The 27,366-nt window shown below is 50.6% G+C and overlaps 1 protein-coding gene across 1 annotated transcript in view; it reads left to right on the forward strand.

Moving 5' to 3' along the window:
• Positions 1-19,682, forward strand: part of LOC119097391 (glutamate carboxypeptidase 2) — a gene marked incomplete in the record, with an annotated part of 45,879 nt that extends 26,197 nt beyond the window's left edge. The window contains 6 exon segments of the mRNA XM_037220435.1: positions 16,184-16,351; positions 17,188-17,267; positions 17,332-17,440; positions 17,816-17,897; positions 18,962-19,054; positions 19,439-19,682. Coding sequence (XP_037076330.1) covers positions 16,184-16,351; positions 17,188-17,267; positions 17,332-17,440; positions 17,816-17,897; positions 18,962-19,054; positions 19,439-19,682 — 776 coding nt within the window.
• Between the last annotated feature and the right edge of the window lie 7,684 nt (positions 19,683-27,366).

Consider the following 27,366-nt stretch of genomic DNA (forward strand, 5'->3'; position numbering starts at 1 on the left):
TGGTTGTTTTGCTGTCATCGACTGCCAAAAAATAACGAAGGACCTTAATAGCTAGGACAACAGAGTGGGTGGCAGATTTCAAACTAGTGCCAAGCGACACTCGGAATGACGTCAAAATATGGCGGCCTCCAGAGGTCATGCCCCTTATGAAAATCATGCGCGCGTTTCGAGTTCCATCTCAACCGTCATCAAACTATCGACTATACCTTGGGCATGCTCCAAGCCTGGCGCGACATGTTTTGACTGGTGGGCGTGTTTCGCCGTGCCCCAGCAAGTAAACTGTATCGAAATTTGTCAATAGCTTCAAATCGGGCGGCCAGCCCTTTCTGAACAAGTTACTCGCCCTAACAGGATGGGGTAGGGAGCGATGCGGACCCCCTACGATTTCCATGCGGTATATTGTGTAGTCTCGCTCAAATCTTTGGTAGCCTCTGGAGCGTCCATTGCGCGCGTGCGGACACCAAAGGAGTTGCCCTAGCGATTCTGGTTTCAGATTAACGATGTTTTTCTTTACGAACATTGCAGGACGATTCAAGACCAGCGGGTGCGGCGGGGACGAACGACGATTTTGCGTACCGCGCGTGGAGCGTTGGCGCTGATACATCAACGAAACCCAACATTTCAAATTTAGGCTCGAAACAGATAAAACTACATGCCATTGCACTCTTTATAAAACAAGGGACACGCATCTTTATGTTCCATGTCACCATGCTGCTCCGAATATCTGAAGATGCAAACGAATGTTTGGTTATCAGGAAAATATGACTTTCGACTTGATCTAGTGGGATCAGTTAACAACAGGGGCAACTGACCGTTTATTTGTTTGTTTTTTATTGCGAGGCTTTACCTTTCTTCGTTTGCAAAAACCTTCGTTTGTTAAGGAATCCCCTCTCCCCTCGTCTGTCCGCGTTAAAGAAGTGGCGAATGGGGGTAAGGGTTCAAATTGCTTCCTGTCATCCCTCTTTATCTATTTTAAATATCCTGGTTTAAAAATCCGCATTTCTGATCATAAAAGCGTCAACTGCTACACCGGAGTGACGCACTTCATTACCAACATCCAAACATTGGTAGAATTCAATCAGCGAGCCAAAATTGTCTTTTACATGCATGTAGCATACCCATCTAAGGTTATCTATGATATTTGTCATGTATCATACAGGAGTATCGGTTCAAGCTAATTTCTGGGACACTATACGATATCTATGTTTGGTCGGGCCCCCTCAAAACCGATTTTTCCACCCCCAACCAACATTTCTAGCTGGAATCTGTGAAAAAACTATCAGAAAAAGATGACTACAGCCCAAAACCATCTGCTCTGGACTTTATTTATTGGCTATGTTCCGTGGGTTGGTACCTCCCCTGACCATGCATAAAAAATTGTCAATCATGTCATTTTGCCACCATCACACAAACTATATCGATTTTACTATCAATGTAAGCTGCGTATAAGATGGAATGTCAGCCTTCACAACCTGTATGTATATGCATACATTGATTATGCTAATGGTTCCATCAGGACAATTTCACAATTCGCTGCTAGCAAAAAGAGTAATGAAGTGTACTATTTTTGGATCCACGTGGTACCATGCTCACAAGTGCAAAGAAGACATGCATATGAATGAACAATGCAGAATGAATGACTTTCAGATCTTTCCTGTGACAGAAGTGGTGCTATCGTCATGCAACAGCCAACATTGTCCTCAGAGACAGCCAAATACCAACCTTTCACTGACCTCATAGGACAGTTGGGCCACAATACCATAGAATATCATGCTATTTGAAGTAAAACTCTTGAAGGGGGAGATGGCAATGAAACCTGTAAATCCCCCCCCCCTCATCATTGTCCGCATTTGCCACACCAACCCACTTCTCACTTTCACTGCCTTCCCATGGCCTACATCACTGGCTATCATAAATTTCTAGCAACCAAGATTCATGTAGGCAAAAGGTTGCACTGTGAATGATTATTTAAATGCTATGAAAACATTAATGAAATAATTGCATCTGAAACGGAGACATGGTTTTTGACGGTAGGATCGTGAGCATTGAATAAATTATGCCACGTACCCCCAAAATATGGATGCCTCCCAGCTTAGCCTGCTCATTCACAAACTTAGTGGGAGGGTTGGAGCCCGGAACTGAGTACAAAAGTAGGAACACCCCTGATATAACGATCTAGGTGACTGGTAACTATTTTCAAGCAGGACAAGAACACAAGTGGCATAAACTGGCATTTCAGAACCATCAACACCTCCCCTTATTACCGCTTCATGAGGAATGCCATCAGACTTCAACATCAAACCCACGATTCTTTTCAAAGGGAAGGAGGGTGGCTGCTTGTGACCGCTTCAGCGAGTCAACAGCCTTTTTGGTGCATTGAAAAGGCGGTTTGGATAATCACGGGTCAATTTCTACCTTGATCATGGGTGTAGGAACAGGGGGGAGGGGGCAGGGGGTCATGGCCTCCCCACTTTTCAAGGTGGGGGGCCAGCAGTGTTAGTAATGCCACAGCCACAGGCCGGCGCCTCGCGGGCTAGGGAGACTGCAGCGCCGGGCCTCGAGGCTGGTGTTGCTGTAACTTGCGAGCGCGCATATTCAAAAGCATATTGCGTAGTTTTTTTTATCAGTAATCAATTCTGACTGAATCTCGAACATTTTAAGAAGAGCCTGAATTAGCCACGTCAGCTTAAATTTGAGACAGCATTTCATCTACAATATACGTTCAGTATTTCTCAGTACTTCTGAAGAACAGAAAAACATAGCACTGTAGTCTGTGTGACAATTTTTAGACCACCTGCGACCTGGCCTGCGGCGATCAGGCATGTTGTTGCATCAATGAGGGGTCCTATGCTGATCCGGGGCCAACTGCGCGAGTCAGAGGACCTCCCGTGTCAGGGAGAGGAACGATATGATATGATATATCATTTTAATGGCCCCGGGATCGACCAGGAGATCCCGCCCCGTGTCGCCAGAACGACAGCGAGAAAGCACTTCGCCTTGGGATGGAATGGCCATTCAGCTCTTGATCGGAACCAGTAATATGCCCCTGGTGTTCTACTCGAGGAACTCTTTGCCCGGAAGGAAATAAGGGGTCTCATTATTGTTGATTAGTGGGCTCTCATTGATGAAAGAGTGGGTCGAAATGAATTTAAAAAAACATGGTCATCCCATGTTTGTCTGGGAATGTTCATTTTTTAGAATGGATTAGTAAAAAAATTACATCAAAAGGTTTGAACATGCCCGTCCGCAGCCTCAAGAGCAAGGACAGCGATGGCCTGGGATGTAGATTCGGTAAAACCGAACGGCGTCGGCCACTGCAAGTGCCACCAGACGGCGAGAACCTTGTTAGTCTGTTTTCTGGACAGATTGATAGTTACAGAAACACGACCCATAGAGATTCTACCCTTACTCTTTCAGTTTCACCGCCAGATTTCAGCGCGACTTCGCGGTGCTTTAAGGGCCAATCCGTTCTCATTATCGGTCTAAAAATCGCACACGTGAACGATGCGCCCAGACGGCCCTCTAAATGTAAGATTTGATCTCCTGAAGCGTTCAAAGATACTTCTTTCAGAAGCGTAATAATTGTTGTCCACCTGTTGGCCACGGCTCAATATTAGCTGATTGGTCAACGCCGCTCGGCCTACGAAGACTGCAACGCCTGGCATCGATGTTTTCGTTGCTAAGATCTGCGAGCACGCATGTCAAAAAATAACGCGACATAAATTGCGTCAGTTATCGATTATGACTGAATGTTAAACATTTTCAGGCAAACATGGTGCGGTCATATGCACGTTATTGACCACTCAATCTACGATCAAATTTTCATCATCGAATTTCGATCAAATATATCCATCTACAGTCCATCCAAGGTCATCGGCGATTTATTTCATCGGTCGTTCAACGCCTCATTTCTGCAGTTTATTTGCTTCCAAAAATAAACCGAATTGATCTCGCGCTGGCTTCTGCTTTGTGTTCTGGTTGCAAGGCAAAAATAGCAATGAAACAAAGAAAACCGTACCCCATGTTAAAAAGTAAGCCATGACCGAGGATTTTTGGGGGGTTTCCATAAGTGGGGCATTTGCCAGTCGTGCGCTCCCCCTTAGCAAGGCTGGCAGCGCCTCTGCCTACACACAAAAAACAGATCAAGTCGTCTACATTAATTGGTGGGCAGTATTCCCGGAGGTTTTTTTTCTGGGGTGGTGTGGCGTAAGGGAAGATAATTCAGGAAAAGATGCTGTTGCAAGTGTCGAACTTGTTTTACACACCAAAAATAGCAATGCTGATCCAGAGACAAGCAGCAAAGCAGCCATACGACCAGTTCGCAATCAGTCATGCGGGAGACAGCCGGGCCCGGGCGGTGGGCGGCGACGGCGGACGGGAGCAGGGCTCAGACCAGGAATGTATGACAGGAGGGCTTCATGCTGTGACCTGCTGTTAAAGGAGAATCTCCAATGTTGTGGCTTTCGTCACATTGTTCTTGGCAGTTTCAAGCTTAAGAATCCGTTTCCACTTATAATGTTGCGCCAAGCCGTATCTCTTAAAAATAAGTCAGAGAAATGAAGGCGCATGAAAAATCTGTCGCACTGTGGAAAATCGACTCACATTTAAGTTTATCATCAGACTATGTCCAGGCCGTATTTTGGCATCTACCCTGTGAAGGTAGAATGGAAATTTCGTGGAATTTCGCGTCCCCAGGAAAGTCTATGTTGAAATGGACGAATGATCTTGGGAAGCTGGATAGCCTTATTAGCCGAATGACATAGATGAGTCGAATAAGCAAGATTGCGCACTAGTGAGAAATAGCTCTAGATGCATATCCAGCATAGCAGCACTAACTTTTGAATAAAGAGCGGTAGCAGCCTCCATCTCTACCCCTCCCCCCGGTCATCGCGCTTGCTATCCAAAAAATCCTGTAGTGCGCCCTGAGCTTGCCCCCCTTTTTTGAAGCGTTCCTGCGTCTATGACCGTGATTGGATCATCCCGCCGGCATACCCTGAGCTGTCAGTGCCTCTCGTCGCGGAGGACAGGATGCTGAATCGCGGCACCGCCAACGAAATAAATAAGGTCAAAAATTAAACCCTAGTTAGTATTCATGACACTACAATGCGAATGCCACTTGCAAACTGCAGTGCATTGAAAGTCACCGCCCAACGCTTATCGGTCGCATTGCAATGACTGAAACATGCTCTTGCGGCCAGATGAATCTCCGTATCTAGATTTTTGCAGTACTCTATATGGTCTAGTTCGGGACACTGAAGGTCGGCTGCTAAAATTAGCCGAACGGCAGACTGGCCGGGCCATAGGAAAGACACTGATATGTCGCCGACCTGTTGCCGAGTCCGCCAACCAACTAAAAATATGTCGCTGACCTGTTGCCGAGTCCAGCCAACCAACTAAAAATCATAGGATATTTTTGTCGGCAGGTTGGAACGAAACCTAGGAAAGATACCATGGTGCCGTAGAGCACGGTAAAGTCTACGGAAAAGTTCGCTTGTGTCGTGCGACGAAATGTTTTACCATGAAGGCATTATATCTGCATAGAGACCTCATGTTATATTTTGCATAGTGTGCTGTATTTTTTCTTGGCTGTCACCCAAAATTTGTTTTCTGAAAACATGTTTGGCGCTAAGCTTTGTGTGGGTATGTACATTTTTATCGCCGATTTTATCCATCAAGTCGGCAGGTTTTACCATCCTTAATGAAGAGCCAGTTTAGAGGGCCTGGAGAGCTAGGCAATCAGAGACCGTTGTGTTGGTCAGGGGGCTACAGTACGCCTAACAGGAGACCCTGCGTTAGCAAGGGCCCCGAGTCGATCATGGCCCCGTTTTCTGAATAGAGACAGGAACATAGCCCGGAATGTCAGGCAGCCTCTTAAGATGACCGGGCCCGCTAATACTGAAAGGAGATGAGATACATGACAATGAAAAGGTTTATAATGAGACAATGAAAAGACTCTGTGTCAGACACGGGCCCGAGAGCGAACATGGCCTCGGGTCCTTCGCACCATTTCGGTCCAGCGCCTGATAAACCGAATTGGAGCCAGCCGCCACTTACTGGACTCCCGTGTCGGTAAGCGATCCCTTAACGTCAATGAGGCTCCCTGCGTCTATCCGGAGTCAAATGCTCTGGTCTGAGGGCCTTCCACGTCAGGGAGGAGACTGATGCATGATGCATGCCTCTGCGGCCCTCCTGATCGACCAGGGTGCCCAGCCACCGTGCCTCCAAAATAGTAGCTGGCAAGTACCCCGGATGGCGGGGTGGAACATGCGGACATGCTCTTCAGCCCTTGACCGGGAAAGTCAATGGTTCCCTAGCCTTCTACTTACGGAACTCCCTGTCCGCGAAAGCTAACAGTTCTCTTAGGTGTTCATTCTACTGGGTCTCTCAACGAACGCATTCGTCGACATGATGATGACAAATGAAGAAAGCTGGTGCCCCTCAGAATAAAACGTGCCAAATCGGATGACTTTTCAGAGTGCCTTTTCATCGGGAGCCCTTTATTAAGCGGTGTGCCGCCTGCACCCCTTCTTACCAAAAAGAGCATCGTCATCCTCCACACGTCATCTGATACCCTAAAATAGTATCAAATGACGTATGGAGGGGTCCTTCAGCGCCGATTTCCTCCTTTTCAGAGTCCCCGGGTTTCTGCACCATGTTTAGAAAGCACAGACCTCTTCCCGCCAATGTCACTGTGGTCAAATCAGGTAGCTACGAGCACAGCCAACAAACACCGTGACCGTCATCATGACAACACAACCAACTTAGTCACGAAATCTAACGCTATATTTTGCATACGAACCCACAAAATTCACCAATCTTATGACAGGTTTTAGCTTTAATCATCATCAAACAAATCAAGAGAGCACATCACTGCAAGGTTATTCACATTCGCAGTCACAATGTTACAGCACATCGGTTGTGAGCTGCAAGACAGGACTAAACAGCGACATCAGCGCCTCTACAATAATTAACCGCGAACCTCACGCCCTCTACCACACTGCAGCTGACCACCAGCTCTTACATTTCAGCACATGGTAAAGCTGACGCGTGCAATCTACACGGTGTCGGGGCATCGCGGTCATCTCTGCATTATAGTATGGGTACAGCCAGACGCTTCGTTTAAATGAATAAGTAATGAACCCACATGTTTTTGAAATGCATAGAGTCGTCTCATTAGACTGCCTTCTTTGTGTTAAAGCGTGCACTGCGGATGTTGCTCAAAACCTGCGAGCTCTTGTGAAGGTTGTTTCCTCTTATCTCAAGTGATGAAAACATTCCCAGGTCAAAACGGCTGTACCATCTCACAGTCTGCGTGATTCGCTTGGATTATGTACCGCCGCGTGCAAAGGATCGTCAATGAATTACGTCGCACATAGATAGGAAAATGGATCTTGATGGGTTGTGACCTAACGCACCGAGGAAAAGAGGAGTTTGCATAACGTTACGTTACTCTCAAATGTTGTTGCATATCATGCTATTTTGTGTAGTTCCGACTTCCTCTTTTATGTCCTCAGCTATTAAACTCCGCGCGATGTAGAAAATGCGTCTCCGTTGATCATCGTGTATCACACAAACATTTGAAAGTTGAAGCAAGCTTGATATCAGCCAGGTTTGAGTCATTTCGAATTCTACACAACCACCAGTATGCCAGAAATCACCAGTATGTTGTTCATACCATTAAGTAGACCCTGGGCATACGGTTCGACACATTGGTGCACCAAAAAGATAAAGGCTTAGCACACAATGCCGCAGCCAGTAGTGGCACACTACTCAATAAGATTGCCGAGGATCCAGTCAATGTAGGAAGACACCTTGGTGTAAATGCCCGGAAAATCGGGGTTGCCACAGCCGACACCGGTGGAGACGATGCCAATGAGCTGGTAGGAGCCGTCGGGAAGCTGGACCATCAGTGGACCCCCCCGAGTCTCCCCGACACGCGTCCCGTGGCTTGTCGTCGCGGCTGCCCGCACAGATCTTGGTGCCCTGAAAGCCGCCGGGAAATGTCATGTTGAACGCGGGCGCCTGGCGGTAGGCGTCTTCACAGGCGTCCTCGTCGACCACGCGCAGCGGCAACCTCCTGCAGCACGTCGGCCGTCTCGCCGCCGAACTCGACCAGGCCCCAGCCGGCCATCTCAACGTCCTGGCCGTGGATGCTGGGAGCCGGCCGGCGGCAGGCAGATGGGCCGCACGGCATCCGTCAGCTGCACCGGCGACAGCAGCCGCACCACCGCCAGGTCGTTATGCGAGGCGTGGTGCTGCGGGTGCTGCACGATGCTGGTGATGTTACGCTCCTGGTAAATGACGTCGTCAAAGACGGTGAGATCATGATCACCGATGCGGGCGACCACGGTGGCGGCCTGCTCGGGCCGCAGGCAGTGGGCGGCCGTGAGCACGTGTTGGTCGGTGATGAGGCCGCCGCCGCAAAACCACTCCTGCCTGCCGGCGTCCGTCCGCCGGCCGAACAGCACCATCCACGGCCACTTGCCGAGTATGGCGTCGAAGCCGCCGACAGCTTGTTGGGGTGTTAAGAACTCCGTAATATCTAGAAGTGGGTCATGTTTTTCAATGACTGTCGTGTCACGGCGGAAACGGATGAAGGCGGTGATTGTTCTGTTAGGGTTTCCACACTCGTCCGGCAGCAGCTGTGTTGGGATTATAGGCTTCGGCGTGGTGGCTTCAATAGACTCGCAACAGATGAGCGGCGTCCTGCCCGAAAAGCCACAGGGCGTCGTTGGCTTGTTCAGGATGTCCGCTCTGGTCTTGTGGGTCGCGCAGTCGAGGATTGGTGTGCACTGTTGGTTCTCACCACTGCAGCGTCCAGTCCGGTCCAAAAACTCGACTGCTGTTACGGCGCTGAGCAGCGCAAACAGCAAGGTCACGTGACACGACCAGTGCTCCATGTTAGCGCGAGCTGCGGCGCCACCTCTCGCACGACCGCTGTCACCTCCTCTCGCCGTCGCCTGGCCTGGCGCAGCGGGGCCGTCTGAGTGGCTCCAGCGCCTCCCTGCCGCGCCGCTCGGTCTGGCGCGGCACCAGCGTGCGCCGCCAGTGCTGTGCACACGTATTTTGTATGCCGATAGTCCGCTGGTTGACTCGGAGCTGCACTGCTGTTAGGCTCGTCCGTTTTATCCTGAGTGAGGTCACTGGCTGATCGGCCGTGTGAATAATGGCTGGATAAGTACCGATTCGCCTCTGCCGCCATCCATTTCAGTCGGGATTTACCGCCTGGCACTGCGGACGTTTGCGTCGTCGAACGGGGACGTCCAGCAAATGCACGGCCTAGCTGATTGCGCTGTGTGGCAGTTGATGTCTATGGAAGCCATGGCAATAATGCATGCATACACAATAGCGTGATGTTTGCAAGTGGTGTGGTTGGAACTCATGCCATTGTTGAAACACAACTTATAACCGGATGGCGCGATGCTGTTCGCTTCCTCTCAGATGCGTCATCTTCGAAACTGTCTTTCTATTTTTCACTTCCCTCTATCTTTTGGTGTCACTGTCAAAAAGCGATTGGTGGGATGGTTGTGGGGTCTGATGCGACAGGGCTGCCCTCGCTGCCCCCAAAACCTGATGTCTCCCTGATCTACCCTCCATATGTTACGTCTTTGGGTTCCAAATATATTTTATTTCGTTCGGATACTAGCTTTGCCTTAGAAGAAGCATTCATTGCATTTTGCACTATCGTTTGTCCATTGCGCTGCATTGTACTACCATTGCCATGTCAATTGCACGCTGGCGTACAGGTGCAGTTATGTGAGAAACGTAGAATATATTGCTGTTCACTAAACAATCTGTTAGTAAAGCAGCCTGATTGATCGATGAAATTATTTTTTTATTCACCCTCAATTATTCATTGAATTATTTATTTTTCAATCATTGGTGGTAGTCCGAGGCAGAAAACCACAAACAATGATAATGATAATTTCATGGCCTGGTACCTGCGGCCGAGAGTTAATGGACATTGTTTTGTGTAGAGTGATAGAAGGTTCTTGCATGTAATAGTGGCATCACGACTGACACAAGTTCCTTAGCACGCATGCTGCTTACTGGAAGGAGTTTTAAGACAAAGGCTTGTGAACAGTGTGGCCGCCTTAAGAGAGCGCGACCAGCGCTTTGTCTTGAGTTGGAAACGTCCTTCCGAGAAAAATAAATTGTTGGTTATATAAGAAAACCCTCTTCGAATAGAGTGCACAGCAAGCTTCACAGCACGTTTGCTATCAAAACCCCAGCGTTGTGGGCTGCAGCATATCTCTTGTGCTACATATATACTCAGTAACCCAAATTTGGCATGAAGTCAGCGACGGACATTTTTCACCCTTCCATCGGTTTTGTTGCTTATTAAACCTGACGTTGGACAAAACCGATCCGTTGAACATTGTTCCTACAAATTGACCTTTACGCACAGTACATATTACGATTCGCACCAATTTGTGCCAGCAACAATGGAAGTATCATATTGCATCACAATCGCTCTTGTGTCCCACACGCAAAGAAATTGGCTTCGGCATCCGTTTTTTCGTCTATCACAATCAATATCAATGGTTTCATGCAAAATAAGTTATACTTGACTAATCCCAAGGACTAAACAGTCGCACAGAATGCATGTCACAGCCCCAAAAGCCTTGTAAAGTTGTGATTCGGCGACAGAGTTTGCATATTGAATTATGATACCACATCCGCCATCTTTTACCTCAAACGGGTACGGAAATAAATACACCGCGCATATGTTCGACCTTGAAAACGAGTCTCAAACCCCTTGTCTTCTAACTAGGTCACGTGGTCGCCAGCTCCCTCCTCTACCGCAGAAAATTCAAAAAAGGGAGAAAGGTCCGCGCGCTGCGATCGTTGATGTTCTGCGTCGCCTGCTGCCGCTATCATGCCTCCTCACCAGAGCCAATTTATAACGAACAGCTCATTGGCCAGCACACGAGCCAGATGACATTACACGCACGACTCGGCTCGTCATTACTCCTGTGCACCCGACATCAACACACACTTGCGAGCCACAGGGCTAGGCTAAAGGTGGTGACCGACGTACTGGCGGATGGTAGGTCCGACCAGACACCAAGAACGGCCGTCTCCAGGTAAACGGTGGTTCGCCCTTAACAACAGTACTCCACCTCCGCCGTTTAACTGCTGACAACATACAGATGAGCAAAACAGGAAACCGGATGCATTATTATTGAGGCACGGTACTGTGGGTGCCGCACGATGCTGGCGATGTGGCGTTCATGGTGGCCGACGTCTCCGAAGGCTGTGAGGTCATCATCGCAGATGCGGGTGACCGCAGTGGCGGCCTGCTCGGGCCGCAGGCAGTGGCGGCCGTGAGCACTTGTCGGTCGGTGATGAGGACGCCGCCGCAGAACCACTCCTGCCTGCCGGCGTCCGTCCGCCGGCCGAACAGCACCATCCACAGCCATTTACCGAGAATAGTGTTAAAGCAGCCGACAGCTTGTTGGATGGACCCAAGGCCTAAGAACTCCGTGTCTTCCAGAAGTGTGTCGTGTGCTTCAATAGCTTTTGCTTTACGGCGGAAACGGGGCACAGTTATTGTTCTGGTCCTAGATATGCGGACTAGAAAGGACAGGTGAATGGAGTGGTCCGCTTGTTGGTAGGTGGAGCCGTCCGCATGTTCGTCGAGACCAGAAACATAGACTCGCTTTGGCAAGGCCGGCGCAAACTATGGCGCGAGAAAATCGCTGTGCAATATCGCGGAAGCAAAGATTAAAGATGGAAGTGGTTTTGAAGGTATAGCCGCCGACAGTTTGTTGGATGGACGCTGCGATAAGGCCATAACAAGATAAGGCGATATGTCAACGATCCTGAGTCATCTATGTCTTGTATTCGACTCATCAATGAGTTATCTGTATGGAGAAATCCCCGCCGCCGACCTCCACAACCGCTGCCTGCAGGGAAGGTCCGCCGTGCTCATACTGAGCGATGGTGGAACCGCTATCTTGTTGTTTATCTGTCTACTCTAGAATTCCGCGGGAGGCGGCTGCAGTTGTATCCGATGTGTGCGGCAACATCCGTTCGGAAAACCTGTGGAGCGTGGGCCCACCCCTGATGACGATCGCCACTGCCCTGCCGCTGGCCCAGATGGCTCCGCCGCGCTCACGCCAAGCGTCGGCGGGACTACCGTTCCTCCTGGCGCTCGTGGGACAAGTGCTGTAGGGTTCACCCGCCGTTGTGCGGATTCCGTAGCGGGTTTCCAGGGGTGCAATATTCGATACTGCTGTGGGGGAGGGGGGGGGGGGAGTGGACGTTGGCACATCTGTTGTCGCTGTGATGCTGCCGGTGTCCACAGGTCGGCAGCCGCGAGTGTGGCGCCGACGTACAAGTCGTTGCCGAATCTGCATCGTGCGGGGCGTGATATTGCCTACCGCTGCCTTCGCCACTTTCACGGTCCTCACAGACAGATGAAGAGCACAAGTACCTGCCACGCTCAGATAAATTAAGCGCTTGAGCAGGCACCCGGCCAGGTCAGGGACTTTTCAACCAGTTTCTAATCATCGTTATGAGCACCCAAGGCCAGCTAGCTACTTGCACAACAACGATTATCGGAGAAATAACAGGAAAAAGAATATCCAACGAACCAGACCGTCACGAGACGCCACAAACATCTTCTCAGAATAATGTTTGAGATTCACGCACACTTTTCTGGGAACTGACAGTAAAACTGAAGTAAGTTACGAACAACTATACAGATAACTGGTACGAAACATTGATGAAACGTCAAAAAAAATTGATTTACTTTAACACTGCGCATCAAAATATTGCCATTTCTTCCTACGAAAGCCCAGCTCACGCATAAAAGGAGCCTAATCAAATAGCAGGGAAAAGGAGTATTTGCTAGTTATGTCACCCGACAAAGGAAGATAGGATATCAGAGTTTACAGGAAGTCTATTGTCCCCTAAACAGCACTGCTTCAGTCATTTTTATGTGGATCCCTATTCCACTGCAGGCGTGCATTGTGCAACTTCGCCTGGTGATGAAGACACAGCCGTCGGTAGGTGATCATCAGAATCCTGATCAGCTCGTTGCGGTGCTTTCCCAAAACCGCGCTCCTCAGCATCCACTAGGGCACTGCATAGCAAACCGCGTCCAGCTGCACAATCTAGCGACTGAGCTCCTGCTCACCACTCAGGACCACCTTTTGACTGCTGCTGCGGAGAGATTCATCAGCCCACTGCGATTTTTCAGTCACAGACGGTGACTTAAGGACGTGGGGGCCGTCGTGCTCCAGGCGGCTCACCAGTGCCTCTTAGCAGGTGCTGCAGCCTGCTCTGTCCAATGCCCCTCGGACGACGAACACGGTGGAATAGCAAACTGCGTTGGCGACCACGAAGACAGCCCCGGCCGGAATTCGTCCAGAATATCGAGCACCTCGGTGCTGCCGGTGTTACACGTGCCATCGGCACCAAGCTGACAGCGACTGTGACCCACAGTGAGGATGGATTGGGACCCAGCCTTGCGATGTTCCTCCTGCGTTCCGTGCAAATGGCGGAATGTAGCGACGAACGGGCTGGCGCCCGGGTTTGTTTCATCCACCTGAGAAAGCTGAGTGAACGGTAACGAACCCAGAAAAACCGTCGAACTCGATGTCAGATTTTGGAGTTAATCCTTTGCATTAAGACAGTGGGCACTTGCTCTAAAAAATGAGTGTAGATGTTCTCAAACAGATAAAAACAGCCTGCGAAACAAGGAGCACAACGTTATTTCACTCCAGCCGATGGTCTTGTAGTGGGTAGCTTATCAAGATCACCGCTGTTCGTAAACGGTGGAACAATGGAACTCGTCACTTCAAGCATACATTAAGTGGACATGGATCATTATCTCAAGTGGTGATTCACCAGCAAGCCAAATAAATGTTTGTGACTCCTTTTTACACAGTTTTGTCACTTTATGTTGTTCGCATCATTGCTTGTGACCGAAAGCAGGGCAAAAGGCTACAGGGAACACCAGAAATGCAGTTTTACTGGAGACTATTTAAAAGTTATATCCATGTTATGTGCATCGATGTACAGAGAGATAATTTATCTTATGGTTGGCCGAATCACATCTTAGGTGGTTTGGAGATGGAGCCGGGACTGATAAAAACATGTTCAAATTATCAGAAGAAAACATTTAAGCATAAGGGTAGCTTTATTTGCATGATAAAATCCTTTACTAACTCGCGCTCGGGTGGGGGGTGTCAAAATTCACCCCCCGAAGGTTTTTCCAAAATGGTTCCAAACGGCGCGGCCATAGCCGCCCCCAAATTTGGTACAGCTGTAGGCAAATAGGGGATCGCTCGGTGAAAAAAATTGAATGTACTCGATAAGGTCCGCTGACCTATGGCAGGTCAAAGTCAGGCCATGGCTTTTAGCGAGGTCAATTCAAGGGAACCGCTTAATCTGGTACAACAAAGGACTATTAGACGAAGCCATACGTTTCTGCAATGCTTTCTTAGATAGGTGCAAGAACTGAGTGAGCAGATTGCATTGACCTAAGGTCAGGTTTAAGTGTCAGACCAAGGTCAATGCCAACCCTGTTTTATTACTCTAAGGCTCACTGAATGGGATAGTTTCTAGTTGCTCATTTCGGACTAATTAATAGCACGAACCGCACTCTGCATCTTCCATGGACTTCTTAAAGGTCAGAATAAGTGATTAGCCTAAAGTGACCCATGTCAACATTTGGTCTTTAGTAGCATGCTGTCTAGCCTTGGACTTGTCGCTTATTCAATGCAATACTCAGACCAGTCTTGTATGACTTTGGTCACCATGACCTTCAAAAGGCCAAACAAGATTACTTACCTTAAATGTGCATGTGACCTTTTGCTTATAGAAAGTCATAGTGTTTGACCTCATTTGACCCGAAGGTAATGACCTAGGAAGGTCAAACTTGACCTAACTTAGTTCACGTACAGGTCAAGATGCCCTGTGAATTTGGTGTCTCTAGCTCTCATAGTTCTCGAGATTTCAGGGGGGAGGGGTCAATTGACTTCCCCCCCATCCGAGCGAAGGGTATCTAGCCGACCACCCGGGCGCATGTTAAATTATTCATGCTCAAATGATTAAAACCACCTAAATGTTCAAAAGGTTGAAATATGTAGCTAAAGCATGTTTTTTTCTTGCAGCTTTAATTCATGCTTAAATTAGGGAGGAGCAAGGCAATAAGCAAGCAATGTCAAAATGGCGACTGAGACATATAGTCGATTTTTTTCTCAGGGTTTTAGCTCCAACCATGTGTAAGATCAACATGATCTACATCTGCTTTTTGGAAGGTGGCAGGCTTGTCTTGGCACTGAACAAGAGATTGGATTGTGAAATGTGCATAATGCTAAGCCTATCTAGGTGATGAAGGTATTAGTATGGGCAAATGGTTCGAACCAAATATAGCCTCCAGACCATCTAGATCCGTTTCTGATCCCAAATAATGAGCAGCACCTCCTTGCTGCGCCGCTCGTTCTTGCGCGGCGCCAGCGGGCGACGCGCCAGCGCTGTGCACACGTCTTTGTATGCTGATAGTGTGCTGGTTCGCTCGGAGGTGCGTCGCAGGTAGCCCTGTTCGTTTCACGCTGAGCGAGAGCGCTCGCTGATAGGCCGAGATAAATGGCTAGATAAAACCCGTTCCTTCTCGGCTGCCAGCCATTCCTGTCGGGGTTTTACCGTCTGTCACTGCTGGCGGCTGCTTCGTGGGACGGGAGCGTCCACTATTTAAGGAATGCACGGCCTGGGTGATAAGGTCACGTGACAGCTGCCGTTAATTTATGCGTCACGGCAATCGCGCGACTTGATACGACAACGACATACGTATTAACCATGCATGCGGATCCGCAACAACGATGCAACACCTTACGCACATTACTACAGGACCTGGTGAGAAAAGAGCGACTGAAAGCTGTACGTCCAACTGATTGCAACTGTCGCGAAACCAACAAACGGAGACATAACCGACGCGTTTTCTCTGCGGCTACCAGTCGTTGGCATTGAGTGGCACCGACCGGGATAGTCCAGGCTGCTGACACCGAGTGGCGGACCGGACTTGGTGTCAGGATGTCAGGTACAAGCTGCAGATGTGGCGTGATGGAGCCGACCTGTTGTCAGATCCCGCAGTCGCCCCAGATCCGCGCTCGCTGTTCCGGTAAGTCGGGGCTGTTGTCCGGTAAGTGACCCGGTACCGGCCGTGCCGCAGGTGACCGCCCCGGAGCCGGCTCTCGGCTTCAGCACGCTGTACGACCACTGGCGTGGCCGCGAGAAGGGCAATCTCTTCAGCTACAGCCTCGGCTCGCCCAGCGAGCACTGGTCCTTCTACCAGATGCTCGGCACGCCCATCGTCTACATGATGTGGGAAATCGACTTTGTAAGCCCGATGTGCGGCTCGCGAAGCACTTGCAAATGGAGCTGGGCGTCAGATGCAGTATGAGTAATAATCAAAGGCGTCTGTTAATTGCGGTACGTACTGTGAGGCGGGACGGCTGCAAGGCAGCCGTTTTCACCGTGGACTATTAAACTGAAAGGCTTAACACGTTTCGGAATCCCGAGTAAACGCTCGAGTTTGTACATTGTCGGAATTAAGCATATTGGTAGTAGCTTGCTTGGCAGTTTTCGGTGGACAGCATTCGTTAAATGCGTGTAGCACATACACGGCATGTTTTTGTGATATCGCATTATCACATAGGGTTGTGGTGCATTGAGCTAACGCCATTGGTTTACATATGACAGGTTTACTGTCTTACATTGCGCCGCCCGGAACATGAATGTAAGATGTTTATTGTTTCTTGTTGGAACCAACACACAGAAAATGTCTTTGGTTGGCATAAAACCCCAAATTGCTTGATATTGTGTTTCTGATATGGACATCAGATAACATTGCGTTTAGTTAGGTTTTCTGCCCTTTAAATCCCCTTGGTCCTTGGACATTTTTCGGTGGATGAGGACTAGTGTGAGCACACTTGTTCCAGCACGCCATGGCATAATCACAACTGGGCTTAATAACCAGCATGTATTTCGATGTCAGGTGGAATCCAGATGTCAGTTATGATGTCAGCTCACCAGCACCGCTGTGTTTGCGTCGGCGTCGGCCAGATGTGCAAACTACCTCGGCAGCATGCGCTGCATGGCCGGAGACCTGGGCCGGGCAGAGTGGGAGCGTGGGCCGAGCGACCACTCACCCGCGGCTCCGACCCGCATGGACAGGCACGCTGGAGCTGGAACGACTTCCCGCTCTACCACACCGTGTACGAGACGTTCTCGGCCATGGCGCACCTGGACCCCGAGTTCGTGTATCACCAGGCGCTGGGGCGGCTGTGGGCCGTGCTGGCCCAGCGCCTGGCCCAGCAGCCGCTGCTGCCCATAGACGTGCGCGACGTGGAGAAGCCTCTCCGGCTGGGCCTTGACCACATCAGACGGAGCTACGGCCAGCTGATGGACCGGCACAACGTGTCGCTCGGTGGGTAACGCTGGCTGAGCCTGCCCGCAGCCAGCGACCGGTGATGAGTGAATCATGCCGTCGAACTCGGGTAAGCTGGGTTGTCGGAGCTTCAGGGTGTGGGGTGTTGACACTGCTGGCTCAGTTGTATCGTTGATAGGTACAAAACAGGCAACCAGAGGTCCGGCCTCTGTCCGTCAACCCAGTGGCTGATGTGTTTCCCGGCCAGCGACTGGTCTGTCTGTCCGGCCAGTGACTGATGTGCGGCCGGACCATTAAATGGTTTGTCTGCCCAGCCAGTGGCTGATGGTGGCCCAGCCAGCAACTGACCTGTCTATGCGGTCAGTGGGGAATGTTCCTGTCCAGCCAGTGATTGATGTCTCGGCGTGTTCATAGGCGGTCTGGAGCGGGCCGTGCAGCGGTACGTGACTGCAGCACAGCGGTTTCACAAGAAGATCATCTCACGCACCGATTATAGGTAGGTGCATCCGACGGCGTTTTTTGAGGGCTACGTGTATTGCATTCCGCCGTTCGGTCAAAATGTTGAATGGAAACGATCTGCTTTTTAAAGTTTTATGGCTGAGATTGACCATTGAAAGCAAATCTTGGTATTCATACTTATTTTCGGAACCAATGCGCGTTATTATTCATAATGCATTGGTTATGAAAGAAGCTGCTTGCCATATGACACTGACATAACAGATGGTGTCGTTTACACGATCCATAATGCACTGAACAAGTTACGTGATTCGTAAATGGCGTAAATGTGGTCCCGGCCCAAACGGACCGGAACCCTTAATGAGGCCTACAGCCAGCCTTTTTGACTCTTCAGCTTCCAAATTAGGCCCTGAATCGTCCATACTGAGGGGCCTCTAGGACTCTCCAAACACTGTCCCTGGTCCGATCAGGTTTCTTTTCAGCATAGGGCCGTCTGTGAGGCACTGTGGGCCTTGGCCGATACGGGATATCTCTCACCTACTGAGCGACAACGGTCAATGTAAATCATGGGTCCTATCCTTATCCCTGCTTGGGAAATGGGCCTTCAGGCCCAGAATGAATCGGAACCGACAGTTCGGTACTGATAATGCCTGGTCGACAAAGTGGGCCTCACCTACTCAGGGGGAAGAGCGTAATCAGCGCAAAGGGGCCTCTGATTTAAATTTGGGAGCCCGGCCCGCAGGGCTATCACCCTTAATACGACCTCCGGCCAGCCCCTCAGGCCCAGAAACCGGGCTCTCAGTCGCCAGTCTCGAGGACCCCTCGAGACCTAAAGGGGCGGGCGGGGGGGGGGGGGCAGATGCCGCTGTACCCCCCTCCCTTCACTGTCTGCACCACTTGATGACGTCGAGTGAAGATGGGAAAGGTGAATGCATGTGCGCTTTTAACTCCCTCCGAACGGTGTACCACTGGTGTTCAGGCTCAGCGACAATGTTTTTGCAGATTATTCGGAAGATTCGCTCGTAAAATATTATGTTCATTTACACCTAATCGGATTTAAACATGTTCCCCTGGCAATTCACAGCTCACCTTCACGTGTTCCAGTGATCTGGAGCTTCGACAGATCAACGATCAGATGGTCGGCGTCGAGAGATCATTTGTCGATCCAAACGGTCTTCTGGTCGATGAACAAAACCGGTGAGCTAAGCGATGCTGTACCACACTTCCACACGGGAACCGATAATTCCATGCGTTTCGATAAGTTATCTCGTAACCGTTATATGCCTCATTGACGCACGTTGTTTTCTACCATGGCTCAGTCAGCACCAGTTAGTGTCAGCGTGGATGACGTCAGCGCCTGGGGCCAGTCCCGCCAATGACGTCAGCGTCTTAGACCGTTCCAGTGAATGACGTCACCACCCGTCTCCCTTGATCGACGTCACTGCCTTAGCCTAGTCTCAGTTATTACGTCACCTCCTGACGACAGCCCCCCGGGTAACGTCACCGTATCAATGTGTCAAGCATGCGGCTTTCGACATGACCCTGTGTCGAGGCAGCTGACGCCTGCCTCCGAGTTGGCAGGAACGCCGTGTTCGGCACAGACCCGGACCACGAGTACAACGGCGTGCTGTTCCCAGACGTGGTAGAGACGCTGCTGCAGGTCAGCGAGCAGCCAGAGCGGCCCGATCTCTGGCAGTCCGCGCGTCGCGCCCTAGCCGCCGCCATCTTTGTGGTGAACGGTGCCGCGACTTCGCTGGCCGACCCAAGTCATTTCGTGCGGCCCTGGCCAGAGACTGAGCCAGACCAGACCCTGACCAGAAACTGAGGCGGCTTCGACCAGAGACTGGGGTGACCCTAGCCAGAGACTCAGGCGACCCCGACCATGGACTGAGGCGACTTTGGCCAGAGACTGGGGTGCCCCTGGCCAGAGACTCAGGCGACCTGACTGGGACTGAGGTGACTCTGACCAGAGTTAAGGCGGCCCTTGCTGGGGACTTAGGCGGACCTCACCAGGGACTGAGGCGACCCTGACTGGGACTGAGGCGACTCTGGCCAGAGACGGAGGTGACACTGGACAGAGACGGAGGTGGCCCTGGATGAGGACTGAGGCGACCCTGGCCAAAGACGGAGGCGACCCTGGATGAGGACTGAGGCGGGCCCCGACCAGGGACTGAGGCGAATCCGGTCAGGGACTGCGGCGGCCCTGACCGGGGATTGAGGCGGCTCTGAGTGGCGATTAAGGCGACCCCCACCTTTTCCATGAAGCCTCCACTGGCAAGAGGGAAAATCCGACGCTAAGCTGGCTAACATCCTGTGCGGAGATACTTTTGTCACAGCCTCACAGACAACCTGTAAGTGTATGCGTCACACGGGTAACACAAGGCGCATTTACATAAGCTCCCAGCAACGTAATTTCCACGGCGTGAATGCCATTACATACGTGCAAGCATGCATAATTTAAGCTTGCGGCAGTATCTGAGGCGAGTGTGGCTTACGGGCCTTGCGTTAAGATGTTGCAGGTACGTACAGTTACTTTGCAGCCCGGGTGCGTTCATAGGAGCCTCTGTCTAAACCACTTATGATGATACGTATATCATTCCATGTCGCTTACTTGTATAGTAACGGTGTAGCATGTACTGATCTGTCGGGACGTTGCATAATGCAGGCATTTCTATCTGTAATGCATCTGTGTTTACAACTTCTCTCAACGTTTACTGCGAACCTGGATGTCATCCAACTTTAAAGGTGTCAATACAAGTTGCCTTTCGAAGGGCGTCAGTTTGTGTAAATGGTTTTGGGGAGAGAGAGGGCTGAACAAAAGCCCAACAACCTAGCCCTCTTTAAAAGCGTGTCGGAATGGAGTTGGTCTATTCCAGTTTTACGAAAGGCAAGCTTTATATTTTACTTTAAAATTGATCAAACAAGCTTTATGTTGTATACTTCTGAGTTAGTTAGCAAATAGTGATTTATTTGAGCAGCCCACTGACCAGGGCCATAAAAAGATTCGCAACGAAAGCACTTATTGGGAAGTGTTCAGCCTTTTTATCAATTGTGTTGCCTTTTCCGATGTTGTTGCCAAGTTGCCTTTTTAAGAGCGTCGATTTGCGTAAATGTTTTTTGGAGAGGTAGAGCGATGAGCAAAGCCTCGAAAAACGAAAACCCCAGGCATCGTACGTTGGGCAAACTGGATGAGGCCCTCTCTTGACGTGCGTGTTCAGCTTGGTCAGGCCGCAACAGATGCGAACACATTCACAGTTCTTCTTTCGTACAACCAATATGGCATGACACCACGTTTTAGGCTCATACACGGGAACGATAATACAATTGGCCTCGAGATCCGGTTTAGCTGCCGGTCCAACTGCCGGTTTACATTGTCTGGCCACACGAACGGGATCTTGCGTGCAGTGGTCAGTTTAACTGGCTTCGCGCCGCACCGAGTATGTATTTTCATTGGCCTGCCTGCCGTCTTGCGGAGTGTGGATGCATCAAACACACGCGTTAACGCCGCCTTCATCTGCGCCAGATGATCTGCCCGCTGCTGTGTTGAAGGGGCACCCATGTCAGAAGACCAGACTGTTCTACACGGCCTGCGACTTTGACTGGTCGTGGATGCCGCTGATGGTTCGCAGGCGCTGACGTGCGGGTTCTCCAGCGCAGTCTGCTGCGCGCTTCTGCCGTTAGATGGCGCCACCTGCTGCGAGTCCTGAAGCATAGACAGCGTCACTTGCTCCCAGTCTTAGCCATGGGCAGCGTCACCTGCGCTCCGCCACTGGTGGACGGCTGTGTCGGATGCGGCTGACGTTTCGGGGATGGAGACGATCGTCGGTGCGCTGAAAGCAGGGTACGCGGGGCATAGCCAGAGTGTTCTCTGTCGGGAAGTGACTAGAGCTGACATTAAGGTCGGCGTCTGTTTCTTAAACTCGAGCGCATGTAGTCTGCTTCGGAAAAGAACGCCGGAGGCTGCGCGAGTTCAGTTGATAATTCGCATCTGACATTGACGTAGATACCAGCAATGGCGTTGGCCGGCCAACGATTTCTGCTTACAACAGAAGGCGACGGCTGCCGGAATGGCGAACCATGAACAAGGTCATCAGTTCGCTCTTTATGGTCGGGATTTTTTGCGTTGCAAGCGGAAGCAGACGATCACGTGACGCGCCGAGAAGGCCTGAGATTTAGTATTCGTTTGTCAAGCTGGCATAGCTCACATCTCCCGATTCTGTCTCCGAATCACAAATTTACGCGGACTGCCGAGTTTCCTGGTGCCTAACTGTGTCGTTACTGTTGACAATCAGACGTTGTTTGTCATTGAATAAAAACATGAGATGATAACTGGAGTAGGTCAAAAGTGGATCACAAATGCCACAGGTTTTCCGCATGGTAAAAGGCTAATGACGAAACGATAAGATGGTTCGAGTGTTTGCTACACAATTTCGTGCGACTTGTGTATGAATTTTGCATAAATGCCAGTTTGTCAAAACAAGGTTGAACGGATAAGGACAGTCTGTGGCCCAGTATAGGTAAGCAGCAAAACCACTGGAGGGTTGAAAAGTGTCTCTCCCTGATGTTATGGCAAACTTGGCCATCTGACCACATATAGTGCAAGAGATATACAACAGGCCACATCGCTGGGTGTTTTATCGCAACATGATGAAGCTTGCTTTGAATCTTATTCAACCGACTATTTTTACATAAGCAACAGTTTTTTTCTGGAAAAGACACTTTCAACTATTGCAAAGCGTCGACCGCGCTCTTTTAAGCCAGTCTCACTGGTCGCCAGCCATTGCCTTATCTGTGATTTGTCTTCCAGTTGTCAGTATGGCTGTTGAGGAGCTTGTGCCAGTCCTGATGTACCGTTATATGCAGGAGCCTACTATCAAACTACACAAAACTACTCTTATATGCAGGAGCCTACTATCGAACTATACGAAAAAAATATACGCTTACTCTCGGCACCACGTGCCATACCATCTACTTGTCAATAAGATGGTGTTTTTGGATCTCAGACCGCAATTGATGACCAAGAAACGAGAACAGCTTTCATTGAATAAATCAGTCCGTTTTACCTCCAAGTTTTGTGGTAGCTTACAGCTCATTGTGAGCTTCGCGCAGATTGCAGCTTCACATCGGCGTGTAATTGGCATGCGAAGGCAAGTGCGATGTAAAACAGTGGCCAAGTGTCAGTGCTAATTGAAATGAACGCTACCTCCATAGCACGTGTTTTTAATCCCGGGACGCAACTGACACCTGCGCTAATCCAGGAAGGAATCAGGTTTTGAAGGCAGATTAGGTAAGCCCTGCCGGCTGAGACCAGCCCGACCCCTCTTCCCTTGCCGCGCCTCATTGCACCGTTTTTAGCAACTGAAGCCTCTAAGAGGAAGCCATCACCATTCGGGCCATGTAGTTTTACGTTTTCATTACAAAATTATTTACAGTCGCATCATTGCGCATGTCGCACCATCGCGCGTTCGATTCCCCGCGCAGCAGGTGATTTGTTCCGATTATTGTGTGCATTATATACTGCATTATTGTCCACGCAACAATTGATGTTAACCGCAACACAACGCAGTCACACCAAGTTATGCAGCTGCTAAGTTTCTCACGTAATTGTACCTTCACATTGGCGTGTACTCGGCAAACAAATGAAATTCCAGTGCGGTGCAGGGGCCAAGTGTGAGTGCAGGATGAATGGGTCCTTCAACCGCAGCATAATTGCTTTGAGTTGAAACAAAAATATTAGAATACCTGACAAACAACTTATAGGGGACAATATCCTGAAAGAAATCAAGTTTCGGGTCAGGCTAGGTAGCCGTGTCGGCTCAGACCCCTCCCCCCCCCCCACAACCGTTTCTGGAAGGTGACACCATAAAACAGAAAGAATATGATAAACAGAAGTAAAGTTTAAAAAGTAAGGCACCTGAGAGGAGGCAAACACCACTGGACCATCAGGTTGGAAATGACGTCAGCCGTCACACAGAGCAATCGTCCGAGGCCGTGCATTTCTTCGAAGTCGATGTCCGCCAGGTGTGAGTCCATGGGCGAGTGGTAATGATACAGCCCTGCACGTGGGCATATCAGCAAATGTTCTCGCTCAGCATGATGCAAACCGGCCTACCAGCGGTTCAGCTCCGAGTGAACCAGCACACTATCCGCATACAAAAGACGTGTGCACAGCGCTGGCGGCGCCCGCTGGTGCCGCGCCAGACCGAGCGGACCAGCAGGGAGGCGCTGGAGCCACACAGACGGCCCCACTGCGCCAGGCCAGGCGACGACGAGAGGAGGTGACAGCGGTCGTGCGAGAGGTGGCGCCGCAGCTCGCGCTAGCATGAAACGCTGGTCGTGTCACGTGACCTTACTGTTTGCGCTGCTCAGCGCCGTAATACCAGTCGAGTTTTTGCACCGGTCGGGACGCTGCAGTGGTGAGGACCGACACTACAAATCAATCCTCGACTGCCCGAACTACAAGACCAGAGCGGACATCCTGAACAAGTCACCGACGCCCTGAGGCTTTTCGGGTGGGACGCCGCTCATCTGTTGCGAGTCTACGGGAGCCACCCCGCCGAAGCCTGTAAACCCGACATAGCTGCTGGCCGAAGAATGCGGAAACCCTAACAAAACAATCAATGTCTTCCGTTTCCACCGTGACACGACAGCCATTGCAACACATGATATAGTGATGGACGACACGGATTTCCTAGGCCCTGTGTTTATGGTACAAGGTGTTGGCGCCTTTGACGCTATACTAGGTAAGTGGCCGTGGATGGTGCTGTTCGGCTGGCAGACGGATGCCGGCGGGCAGGAGTGGTTCTGCGGCGGCGTCCTCATCACCGACCAACACGTGCTCACGGCCACCCACTGCCTGCGGACCGAGCAGGCCGCCACCGTGGCCGCCCGCATCGGCGATCATGATCTCACCACCTTCGAGGACGTCCATCACCAGGAGCGTAACATCACCAGCATCGTGCGGCACCCGCAGTGCCACGCCTCGCAGAACGACCTGGCGGTGGTGCGGCTGCAGTCGCCGGTGCAGCTGACGGACGCAGTGCGGCCCATCTGCCTGCCACTTGCCGACTCCCAGCACCACGGCCAGGATGTCGAGATGGCCGGCTGGGGCCTGGTCGAGTTCGGCGGCGAGACGGCCGACGTGTTGCAGGAGGTGCCACGCGCGTGGTCGACGAGGACGTCTGTGAGAACGCCTACCGCCAGGCGCCCGCGTTCAACACCATATTTCCCGGCGGCTTTCAAGGCACCAAGATCTGCGCGGGAAGCCGCGACAACAAGCCACGGGACGCGTGTCGGGGAGACTCGGGGGGTCCACTGATGGCCCAGCTGCCCGATGGCTCCTACCGGCTCATTGGCATCGTCTCCACCGGCGTCGACTGTGGCAACCCCGATTTTTCCGGCATCTACACCAAAATGTCTTCTTATATCGACTGGCCTCGGCAATCTCATTGAGTAGTGTGTCACTGGCTGTGGCATGGTGTGCCAAGACTATGTCAGTTTGGTGCACTAACGTGCCCAACCGTATGCTTAGTATCTACTTAATGCTCTAAAGATAGTCGCCCACCATGTGAATGGGTGCATATTTGAAGTTAATTTCAAATTGACATGAATACCAGCCATGGCGATGACCGGCCAACGGTTTCTGCTTACAGCGGAAGGCGACGAATGTGGAGATTGCAGACCACGTGCAAGGTCTTCACTTCGCTCTTTATGAACGGGATTATCCGCTTTGGAAGCGAAAGCGGACGACCACGTGGCAACGCTAAGAGGCTTGGGATTCGTGACTCGAATTTTAAGCTGGGGGGCAGCGCAGATCTAAATCCTTCAGCGAATCGCTCCTCCGGCGCGCTGCGGTCGACGCCGCTCTCCCAGGCTCCCTCCCCTTATCGCCGGACGTCTGACCGGGTCTGGGTTGGCGCGGAGGTGGATGCGGAGGGGCAGTCGTTGCCTTAGGTCGGTCATGTTTGTGTGTGGTCAGTCACAGTTGCAGTCACAATCAGTCTTTGGCTCGCACCTGTTCATGCTTCGTGTGAGCTTCACACGCATGGCGACCAGACTTAAAGGTGTTTCATTGTGATGTGTTGCACTGCAGTAGGTACTGTGCTGCTTGGATGACGTGTGGATGCTGGTAAACAGACGCACGTCTAAGCGTCTACGTACGAGGCACTTGAGGATATTTTTCTACGATGTTTGTCATTCGCGTGTTAAATCCGTTTTGGGTTCTTTTGAATGAGGAACCCAAATCAGAAGCATTCGGAATTTGGCCGACCGGATATCATACTATAATTACTGTGCCGGTAATCACCTGCTCTGTGAATATATGGGTATAAAAAAACAGCGCAGTTCACGCGAATCTTCCCGTCCATACTTCCAGCATCCTCCTACGCCAGACGGCGGGGTCCAGCCCGGGAGACTGTTACCAGTGCTCAGAAGACAAAACTGCAAAGCGATTAGAGAGACACAGCAGGTGTCGAACATGTTCTCGGGGTGCTGATCTCGCTGTCCGTCGGCCTTGGAGCAGTGGCTGGTGCGGGAATTTCTTCACTGTTCGGCTTAATCCACCATAAGCCCTATTTTCCGCGTAGTGTCGCGAACAAGTGCCTATAACAGTCTAGCTGAAATTTGCCTTTGTAAAGGCGTATGCTTAGTAAGTGATGATATTTGTGTATTGGACAGCTGATCCGTAGGTAAATAAATTTATGTCCCGAAGTAAGCTGCTATTCTGTCAAACAACTCAGTCACCGCGTTTTGGAATGCGTATACTGTATGGGCTGCGTGCTGGCTGCGTACAGTCGGTCATGACATTAAAAGCTTGTATCTGCCACATTTTCACTGGCTTTCATTTTCATATGCCCAACGGCAGACCCGCTGTTGCTTGTGCAATATACCAACGGAATCTTTTTTAATGACATGTTGAACCCGAACCGGATCATTTCCACAAAAAATATCGGCACCAAAAAAACCGTCCTCCAACAAAGATACTTTCAAGCCTCTCAGGGAAGCGCCCTGTGTCTGTGCTAACAAGTGATACCTGTCAAGCCTGTAATTTGTGTGTTAGATTTATGTTGATGTATTGTATTGGGTTTCTGTGCCCATGTTCTCAATAGATTCCGCAGCGCTTTGGCGCGGTGCTTCCAGTGATATAACATCTGTATAAAGCCATTGTCTATACTTCGACGCATCGCTGGTGCTGCGCACCTCTGGTCCGTAGTGCGTTGCATGTGTCGGGCTGATCAATGGCTGGTCGTCATGTGACGGCAGCATGGCGGAATGCCCAGACTGATGAAATTTCCCGGTAGCAGGTTTCTTACATGTGCACGGGAATTCCCTCATGCAATCCGTGCCGATTGTGGTATATGGATGAATGCAGCTGACGTTCGTCGGCACTGTGGTCATGCAACATAAAGCTTCCCATAAAAGAGTTGCCCACCTCCAGAAAGCCACTCAGGGTGTGGTGTCTGGATGGATGAAACTTTCACTCTTTAGCGCCGCGGTCTTTTCCTTCTTAG

Source organism: Pollicipes pollicipes, unplaced genomic scaffold (genome assembly GCF_011947565.3).
Source record: "Pollicipes pollicipes isolate AB1234 unplaced genomic scaffold, Ppol_2.1 Scaffold_4295;HRSCAF=5057_pilon_pilon_pilon, whole genome shotgun sequence".
NCBI lineage: Eukaryota > Metazoa > Arthropoda > Thecostraca > Pollicipedomorpha > Pollicipedidae > Pollicipes > Pollicipes pollicipes.